Source organism: Convolutriloba macropyga, chromosome 7 (assembly GCF_964194025.1).
Source record: "Convolutriloba macropyga chromosome 7, txConMacr16.3, whole genome shotgun sequence".
Taxonomy (NCBI): domain Eukaryota; kingdom Metazoa; phylum Xenacoelomorpha; order Acoela; family Convolutidae; genus Convolutriloba; species Convolutriloba macropyga.
Genome location: NC_134474.1, coordinates 27,546,148 through 27,556,703, shown reverse-complemented (window position 1 = coordinate 27,556,703; position 10,556 = coordinate 27,546,148). Strand labels below are relative to the sequence as shown.

General features: G+C 38.3%; 1 protein-coding gene across 1 annotated transcript; it reads left to right on the top strand.

Moving 5' to 3' along the window:
- The first annotated feature begins 328 nt into the window (after positions 1 to 328).
- On the top strand, positions 329 to 972 carry LOC142342182 (ubiquitin-conjugating enzyme E2 N). The gene has a single exon (XM_075393406.1). The coding sequence runs from the start codon at positions 367 to 369 to the stop codon at positions 829 to 831; it is 465 nt and encodes a 154-aa protein (XP_075249521.1). The 5' UTR covers positions 329 to 366; the 3' UTR covers positions 832 to 972.
- Positions 973 to 10,556: the final 9,584 nt, after the last annotated feature.

The window sequence follows — 10,556 nt, the reverse complement described above, 5'->3', positions numbered from 1 at the left end:
CATCTATGGAAAGTGTCAGCTTTTCAGGCGTATATTCAGTCATTTGCTGCGATTGAGACAATCCCAGTTGAACAAAATAACTGCCTGAAAATTTGCATATATGCTGTTTCGCTCGGTGTTTTCCTCCAAGATTCACCTCTATAAACAACATCAATCAAAAATTGAAATATGTTGACAACTAAAGTTATTCTATATGTTTCAAAGGGTGAGGGTACTTGATATCTATACAACAAGGGACGAAACCAGGGCAACCAATGTATAGTTTTTGCTGAAGTTGGCAGTTTTTTAAACAAGTGCCTGAAATAGGTACTCAAAAATAAATGTTTTTCTATCGCAACGTTTATTGCCTTTTGTTTTGAGATAGCAATGGCAGGTGGTTTACCTCGTCGAATTTTAAAAGAAACTCAGAGATTAATATCTGAACCAGTACCCGGAATTATAGCCAAGCCAGATGAAAACAATGGCAGATACTTCAAAATTGTAGTGGACGGTCCTCAAGAGTCACCTTTTGAGGGTGGCAAGTTTAACATGGAATTGTTTCTACCAGAAGAGTATCCAATGACAGCCCCGAAAGTCAGATTTACTACTAAAATTTACCACCCAAACATCGACAAACTCGGCAGAATCTGCTTGGACATCCTTAAAGATAAATGGAGTCCGGCTCTTCAGATTCGGACAGTTTTACTGTCTATTCAGGCTCTATTGAGTGCTCCAAATCCGGACGATCCCCTGGCGAACGATGTTGCTGAGCAGTGGAAGTCGAACGAAAGTCAGGCGATGGAAACAGCAAAAGCATGGACGCGCCTCTACGCCAATAGTCCACAAAGTTGAATAAATTAGCCACCCTAATTCTGCACATGATAATTTAAAGCTGTCTCATTCTCCGATCCGTAAATTTTCAACGCTGAACTGATGTGATACGATACATAAAATAATCGTGTATTATGATTTGAATTTAGTTTGATTCCCTAACCGTTGCAAGTAGCTTTTTTACAGCCATCAATTTTGTCAAATAGGAGCCTATCATAACCAGCAAAAGCTTGTAAACGTTCTGGAAGTTATTCGAAACGGTTTCAGTTATCAAATTAGGTAATGCTATGCCTACTTCATCTTCAATTTGAAGGAAAAAAATTGAAAGTTTAATGTTAAATTTAAAAATAGTGCAATCGCCCACATCTCGGTTAACCACAAGCCTTATGTTGTAGTATCTGCGCCCAGCCCTTATACATGGGCAGCTCCAATTTCAATGAATAACTGTAGGTGGGTTGTGTTATTCGGAAAAGCTATTCTTGATTGAATGAATTCACACGATTCTCGCGACTCTTGAAAGCCGAAGATGTCATTGTTAATATAATAGCTTTTGACTAAAATAGAAGTCAGTCTGGTTAAACGCGGCACTCTTGTTTTGGTCGAGTGATTGACATAACCTGGTAGTTAAACGGCTTGTGTTCTCCAGTGGCATGCCAGGAAATAAAAAGGCTTTCTCTTCTTCCCGATAAATGGTTTTCTTCAGCTCGACATCAAATTATCCTGCAATACCTTTTTTTTTAAAAATTAATTTGATTTTGTTGCTCTTTTTCATTGAATGCGTTAATTGTTCCCTTGAGTTGACATGCGTTTGGTTATTACCTTTTTTCGTTGCTCCGATCCAGTAATTTTTCACGGAGTTTGCCTTTATGAATTTCTGAAGCAAACAATTACTGAAGTGGGTGTCTTGCGGCTTTTGCTTTTATTTTGTGCTGGCGTAAATGTTTTATTACACTCAAGCAAAGTTTTACTATTGGCCGTATTAATCTTTTTCAACTTACGCAACTTATTGGCTGACTAATTCTGTTGTGGTTCCTTTCTGGATCATATGATTTTGTGTGGGCCCCAGACAATGAGCCGCATTTGCAAACTCAATGACGGGAACAGAACAGATCCTGCTTTTGGTTCTCGCCTTGTAATTTCCATTGCGACGTTTAAGCATCTGAAATCTAATGTGTGCTTTTTGAACATTTACATGTCAATCCATATGGCTCAAATCCAGTACTGCCATTCTAGAAGTAATTCACGTTTAGCTGCTTGTTTTTATACGTTACAATTATGATAAATGGTCCCAATTTTTTTGTCATGTAAATGTTATCCTTAATCAGAAGTTGACTTTGAAGTTCAGGGAAAGTGATTTTGTGACTCATATTTAATCGCCAGGAAGTTGATGGTAAAACTTTGGTCGTCATTTGGCTTTACAGTTAATAGCCTAAAATGGGGACACAACGTGGCCCCTTCTTCCACAAATTAGATTTAAAATCGAAGCCGACAGAATTCGTTTTTTTTTCTCCTAGATTATACACAAAACTCAAAGTTTGATACAGTTTTTCTCACTAATTCTTTCCTGTTAGTTGCAATCTCTTGCTGGCAAGAAAAAACCCCACTTTAGAGAAGTGTCCCCACTTTAGAGATCGGTCAATGGGACGAAAGGCATCAGGTTATTGTAGTTAGTGTTTTTTAACCGCAATTTTTAACTGCTCAATGCAAGATTTTTGAGCAGCTTTGCAATAATTGCTTAAGCGGATATAAAGCTAAAAAACAATATTCGTATCTAAATATTTGTTGGTCTATTCTGTTCAGGTGATATGTACAGTCCTGTCTCAGAAGGAATACTAAGGATACATATTCAAAAACATTAACACGTGAAGTGGACAAACAATAAAACCGTTCGTTTTTTAACTTGTAAGCAATTAAATTCCATCATGACCACCGAAGCGCCCAATCAGAAAACTTAGAAAGATAGAATTTTTTCTCCAAAGAAATATACGTAGAAAATTTAACAGATTATCTTGGAGAAGACAAGGGGACGGGGCAATGTTGCCCTCTAGGTTCCTACCCTTGCTAAGTTGCAGGCAATTTGTGACAAAAAGTGGTCGATTTTTAAAAATTTATGCTAATTTTTCTAATTTCCCTAACTCCTTCAGTTTTGAGAAAAAAAATCAGTTAAATATCGAATTGATCAAGCACGCGTTATCCAGGAGAACCGATTCTCTCAGTTTATGATAAAAGCCCGTGATTTCCTTCGGTTTCATATTTTCAAAGTTTTCTTGATTGATTCGACCTTTACGAAGACTATTAAAAAGTTTGACGCAACGGATGGAAACTGAAGGCTTCCGAAAGGCTTTTTTGAAGGACGGTTCTTTCAGTAAATTAATCTGGGTGTTTCTAGTGCGTCCTATTTCATTGTGATATTCGGAAAACTATTTAGTTTAAAACCATTATGCATGGCCTTCAGTGATTTTACAACAAATTTAAGCAATTCGTATAAATATAGCTCATAAACAATTTGAAGCTGCAGCATCCGTATATTAGTAAACCATACTGTAATAGGGCGTTTACGTTTGCTTTATGAGTTGATGAGTTAATGAGTTGAGCTCTCGGAACAATACCGCAGTTTAGATTTTATACCGGCTTGTCTAGCAAGTCGAGACCTAATACTATCTACATGTTTACCGAACGATAACTTCGAGTCAAAATATACTCCGAGATATTTACAGCACATATTGTTGTTCAAAATATAATCATTTAGTCGTAAGGAAATAGAATTAGAATCCCTTGTTTTGAAGTTTCGTTGAATGGTTCTATATACATTAACATCTAGCTTGTTCGCGGCTAACCAGAGGCTGAGTGCATTGATATCCTCCTGAGTCAGGGTTTCATCGAGTCCTGTTGCAGTAGGTTGGGACAGGCACGTGGTAAATCGTTAACTGTACAGATCTCGTACACTGAACCAATTGACCTTTGTTGTAATTGGGCAATGAACGTAAAAAGTTTTGTGCACCAAAGCTTTTGTACAAGGATTGTTCAATTTTTGGGCGATAAAATGATCCAGGCAACTGGAGGAATTTCTCAAAAATCATTAGTTTTTTTTTTTAATTTTCGTTACCATTAGGCGAAATTACATTCATTTGTTTTTTTTAACAATTTTTCCGTTTTCAAAGATCAATGCTGATATCCCCAATTAATAAAGTCGGCGTATTTGAAAAACAATTTTCACTGACGATGTTATCAAATAGACATATCAACTCTTTTTTGTTGAACTGAGGGAGGTTATATACAGTAAACTGTTTAATTCGACCACCGTTTTTTTTCAATAACGGCTCCTACGGCTTCTGGTATTTCTGTTTGTTGGAAGTTGTTCTTCTATATTTAGTACCTTAAGAAGTTGTACCATTACGCCCCCTACTACTTAAGCTCGATTTTTGACCAAAAAACTAGATTTTCTCGTGAGAAAATACATTTCAGTGTTGTCATACCTGTTCAGCCATGTTTCAGTGATGCAAAGTATATTTGGGGGTGACTCAAGGCTCGAAACAAGTGCTTCTAGATCACTAAAATATGCTTTTAGTGATCTAACATTAACATAGAGAATAGATATATTTTTTAAATTCATTGGAAGTGATACAGCAACGGGAGGAAGATTTAACGCCGAAAGTAATGAGAAATGATATCTTCAAAATTATAGTTCAATTCCATAGCTCCTTCATACAAGTTATTGATTTTATATACTGATCAGTCATTCTTGGCTTTAAGATAAATTACCCCTTCTCGGGTCAACGCGGAGTCCAGTCTGTTGTCTGCTGGTCGTTGACTTCTCTTCCAGTTCTTTCTTTTTTCTCATTATGTCTACTTTCGCGACCTGTCCGGCAAAATTTTGCTATCGCCTCTTCTGGAGCTCACTGCTTCCCTGGAATTTGATGCGCAATTGAGTTGTCCTGGCTTTCTATATCTGCACCAATGTCTTGGGCGATTTTCAGTACGTGGTTTGCAGACTCCTCCATCGATTCACCCATCATGCGTCCCTCTTTATTCGTTGTCTTTTTTTCTTGCAGCCCGAAAATTCTGATGTCCCTTCGGTTATATGTTTCCAAGACTTCGCTCTCACATTGAGCGCGGAGCTGGTTTCTTGTTTCAGAAAATCCTATTTCGTTCATCTCACTATTGAGTTCACTTCTAAGCTCATCTCTGACGCTTGCTCTTTCCTTTTCTATCATCTCCCTGATGCTAGTCCGTAACGCTTGGGTTATTTTCTGTATTATGTAGGGAATTTGTCCTTCAATTGCCTTTCGCACACTGTCGTTGAGTGCCCTCCACATTGCATCGTCATTTCTTCCATCTGGGCTCAGCACAGTGCAGGCTCTCTTGCTTCCGATGGTGTTGGTGGTTGTGGTAGAGCGTCATTGGAGTTGAATTTTGTTGGCGGGAAGGGGGTCCGTTCTTTTTTGGTGTTTCACTGCCAATGGTTCCAATTATCTGTCAATATATTTCAAAACACTATCTGAAACTATCTCATGAATTTATCACAACAATTAGGCTAATACAAACCAGCTTAGAACAAATCAGCTGTTTTTACTTTGTGTGATATCCGGCTCAGTGATAGTGATCCCGCGAACTCTTTTCTATTAATAAGCGAACTCTTTTATTCAAAAATATTGAAGAGGGAGAGACAGTTGGTAGCCATCAAATTACAGATGATAGTGCATAATTACAGATACTAGTGCTCATTTAGCCGTTCCTATAAAATTGGAAATAAGCATTAAGAAAACATCAGTAGTTTAGCATCAACTCCATGAAAGATTAAACCCGTATCTGTGGCTTTTGCAATTTTGACAACCGTGACAAAATTTTTATCAGGAGTTTTATAAAGTCTTTTTTCTCAGTATTAGAAGTAGTGAGCTAATATATTGAACCGGGGTAACAGCATTCACAATCAAATGTATTGATCATTTTACCTGAAAAAGCAGAAACGCAATTGCATTGTAAAACATTGCTTTAGTTATTGTTTTCTGGCAACTTTCAAAGAGGACAATTTTCTGCAATTCCCTTTTCAACGTAAACATGGTAAATTATAACCTTTTCTAAAAAATTCAAGGCGGGAATTAAGGACCAATACTGTGAAAGTTTCTAATGACGGGTATCCGCTCGTGGAAAAAACCCAGAAAAATATCAATGTTACAAAGTCGAAAAGTCCAATGAATCTAAGAAAGTTGTCACAATCCTATTATGTTTTTGTAATGCTGAAGATTTAATTAAGTAAGAAACTCGCCATTTTGTTTCCACTTCTTGTGAGCTGCATTTCCTTAATTTTATTTTTTTTCAATGTGTTTTCAAATGATTTTGGGGCTGATTTCAATTTCGTGTTGGTTGAGATCATTGGAGCAAATATTTTTTAAATCCCGCATTTTTTTTAAAAGATGTATTAAAAAGGCCGAAATTTTTTCCAGCTTATTATTGTCTGTTACAATTTTTCGATTTCAGTCAATTCCGCTTTGAGAAAAAATAAATAGTCATTTACGGACTTTTCAGGAATTGAGTGTTTCAAAAAGTATAGCAATTATCGTCGTACTCTGAACCAATCGACCAATCTATTGTAATTGGGCAATGAACGGAAAAATTTTTGTGCACCAAAGCTTTTGTACAAGGATTGTTCAAATTTTGGGTGATAAAATGATCCAGGCCACTGGAAGAATTTCTCGAAAAACGGTTTTTTCAATTTCGTAACCATTAGGCGAAATTACATCCATTTGTTCTTGTACAATTTTTCCGTTTTCAAGGATCAATGTTGAAATCCCCATTTATTAAAGTCGTATTTGAAAAACAGTTTTCACAAAAGATATCAAGCAGACCTATGAACTGTTTTTTGTTGAACTGAGGGGGTTATATACAGTGAACTATTTAATTCGACCACCGTTTTTTTTCAATAACGGCTCCTACGGCTTCTGGTATTTCTGTTTGTTGGAAGTTGTTCTTCTATAATTAGTCCCTGAAGAAGTTGTATCATTACGCCCCCTACTTTTTTAGCTTGATTTTTGACCGAAAAACTGGAGTATCTCGTGAGTAAATACATTTCAGTGTTGTCATCCCTGTTCAGCCATGTTTCAGTTATCCATAGTATATTTGTTGGTGACTCAAGGCTCAAAACAAGTGCTTCTCGATCGCTAAAGTTTGCTTTTATTGATCTAACATTGACACAGAGAATAGATATTTTTTATTGTTTCATTGGAAGTGATATAGCAACAGGAGGAAGATTTAACGCCGAAATCAATGAAAAATGATATCTTCGAAATATAGTTCATTTCCGTAGCACCTTGATACAAGTGATTGATTTTATATACTGATCAGTTATTCTTGGCCTCAAGATAAAATACCCCTTCTCAGGTCAACTTGGAATCCAGTCTGTTGTCTGCTGTCATTTTTACTAATAGATAGGCTTCGGGCTTAACTTTTATCTTCTGCCAAGCCAATGGCCGGTGACTTCTCTTCCAGTTTTCTTTTTTCTCATTATGTCTAGTTTCGCGACCTGTCTGGTGAAATTTCGCTATCGCTGGTTTTGGAGCTCACTGCTTTCTTGGAATCTGATGCGCAATTGAGTTGTCCTGGCTTTCTTTATCTGCACCAATGTCTTGGGCGATTTTCAGTACGTGGTTTGCAGACTCCTCCATCGATTCACCCATGCGTCCCTCTTTATTCGTCGTTTTTTCTTGCAGCCCAAAAATTTTGACGTCCTTTCGGTTATTTTTCCAAGACTTCGCTCTCGCATAGAGCGCGGAGCTGATTTCTTGTTTCAGAAAATCCAATTTCGTTCATCTCACTATTGAATTCCTTTCTAAGCTCATCTCTCACGCTCGCTCTTTCCTTTTCTATCATCTCCCTGTTGCTAGTCCGTAACGCTTCGATTGTTTTCTGTATTATGTAGTGAATTTGTCCTTCAATTGCCTTTCGCACGCTGTCGTCGAGTGCCCTCCGCATTGCATCATTTCTTCCAGCTGGGCTCAGCACATTACAGGCTCTCTTGCTTCCGAAAGATGGTGGTGGCGGTTGTGGTGGAGCGTCATTGAACTTGAATTTTGTTGGCGGGGAGGGGTCCGTTTTTTTTAGTGTTTCAGTGCCAATGGTTCCAATTCCCTCTCATTATATTTCAATTCATTATCACTGAAGATATTGTCAAGCAGACCTATGAACTGTTTTTTGTTGAACTGAGGGGGGTTAAATACAGTAAGCTTTTTAATTCGACCACCGTTTTGTTCGATAACTGCTCCTACGGCTTCTGGTATTTCTGTGTCGGAAGTTGTTTTTCTATATTTAGTCCTTGAAGAAGTTGTACCATTACGCCCCTACTACTTAATTCGATTTTTGACCAAAAGATTAGAGTTTCTCGTGAGAAAATACATTTCAGTGTCGTCATCACTGTTCAGCCAGGTTTCAGTTATGCAAAGTATATTTGGTGGTAACTCAAGGCTCAAAACAACAGCTTCTAGATCACTAAAATATGCTTTTAGTGATCTAACATTAACACAGAGAATAGATAATTTTTATTGCTTCATTGGAAGTGATATAGCAACGGGAGGAAAATTTAACGCCGAAAGCAATTAGAAATAATATCTTCAAAATGTAGTTTAATTCCATAGCTCCTTGATACGAGTTATTGATTGTATACTGATCAGTCATTCTTGGCTTTAAGATAGATTACCCCTTTTCGGGTCAACGCGGAATCCAGTCTGCTGTCTGCTGTCATTTTTACTAATAGATAGGCTTCGGGCTGGACTTTTATCTTCTGCCATGCCAATGGCCGGTGACTTTTCTTCCAGTTCTTTCTTTTTTCTCATTATGTTTACTTTCGCGACCTGTCTGGTGAAATTTCGCTGTCGCTGGTTTTGGAGCTCACTGTTTTCCTGGAATTTGATTCGCAATTGAGTTGTCCTGGCTTTCTTTATCTGCACCAATGTCTTGGGCGATTTTCAGTACGTGGTTTGCAGACTCCTGCATCGATTCACCCATGCGTCCTTCTTTATTCGTCGTTTTTTCTTGCAGCCCAAAAATTTTGATGTCCTTTTGGTTATTTTTCCGAGACTTCGCTCTCACATAGAGCGCGGAGCTGATTTCTTGTTTCAGAAAATCCAATTTTGTTCATCTAACTATTGAATTCTTTTCTAAGCTCATCTCTCACGCTCGCTCTTTCCTTTTCTATCATCTCCCTGTTGCTAGTCCGTAACGCTTCGGTTGTTTTCTGTATTATGTAGGGAATTTGTCCTTCAATTGCCTTTCGCACGCTGTCGTCGAGTGCCCTCCGCATTGCATCATTTCTTCCAGCTGGGTTCAGCACAGTACAGGCTCTCTTGCTTCCGAAAGATGGTGGTGGCGGTTGTGGTGGAGCGTCATTGAACTTGAATTTTGTTGGCGGGGAGGGGTCCGTTTTTTTAGTGTTTCAGTGCCAATGGTTCCAATTCACTCTCATTATATTTCAATTCATTATCACTGAAGATATTGTCAAGCAGACCTATGAACTGTTTTTTGTTGAACTGAGGGGGGTTAAATACAGTAAGCTATTTAATTCGACCACCGTTTTGTTCGATAACTGCTCCTACGGCTTCTGGTATTTCTGTGTCGGAAGTTGTTTTTCTATATTTAGTCCTTGAAGAAGTTGTACCATTACGCCCCTACAACTTATTTCGATTTTTGACCAAAAAATTAGAGTTTCTCGTGAGAAAATACATTTCAGTGTCGTCATCACTGTTCAGTCAGGTTGCAGTGATGCAAAGTATATTTGGTGGTAACTCAAGGCTCAAAACAAGTGCTTCTAGATCACTAAAATATGCTTTTAGTGATCTAACAATAACACAGGGAATAGATAATTTTAATTGTTTCAGTGGAAGTGATATAGTAACGCAAGGAAGATTTAACGCCGAAAGCAATGAGAAATGATATCTTCTAAATATAGTTCAATTCCATAGCACCTCGATACAAATTATTGATTACGTATACTGATCAGTCATACCTGCGGAATCCGGTCTGTTGTCTGCTGTCATTTTTACTAATAGATAGGCTTCGGGCGGGACTTTTATCTTCTGCCATGCCAATGGCCGGTGACTTCTCTTCCAGTTCTTTCTTTGTTCTCATTATGTCTACTTTCGCGACCTGTCTGGTGACATTTCGCTATCGCTGGTTTTGGAGCTCACTGCTTTCCTGGAATTTGATGCGCAATTGAGTTGTCATGGCTTTCTACATCTGCACCAATGTCTTGGGCGATTTTCAGTACGTGGTTTGCAGACTCCTCCATCGATTCACCCATCATGCGTCCTTCTTTATTCGTCTTTTTTTCTTGCAGCCCGAAAATTTTGATTTCCCTCCGTTTATATGTTTCCAAGACTTCGCTCTCGCATAGAGCGCGGAGCTGATTTCTTGTTTCAGAAAATCCCATTTCGTTCATCTCACTATTGAATTCATTTCTAAGCTCATCTCTCACGCTCGCTCTATCCTTGTCTATCATCTCCCTGATGCTAGTCCGTAACGCTTTGGTTATTTTCTGTATTATGTAGGGAATTTGAACCTTCAATTGCCCTTCGCACACTGTCGTCGAGTGCCCTCCACTTTGCATCGTCATTTCTTCCAGCTGGGCTCAGCACAGTACAGGCTCTCTTGCTTCCGAAAGATGGTGTTGGTGGTTGTTGTGGAGCGTCATTTAACTTGAATAATTTTGGCGGGCGAGAGGTTCCGCTCTTTTTGTGTTTCACTGCCAATTCCCTCTG

Coding starts and splice junctions, on each gene's coding strand:
- LOC142342182 (XM_075393406.1), top strand. CDS start 367: ATGGCAGGTGGTTTACCTCGTCGAATTTTAAAAGAAACTCAGAGATTA.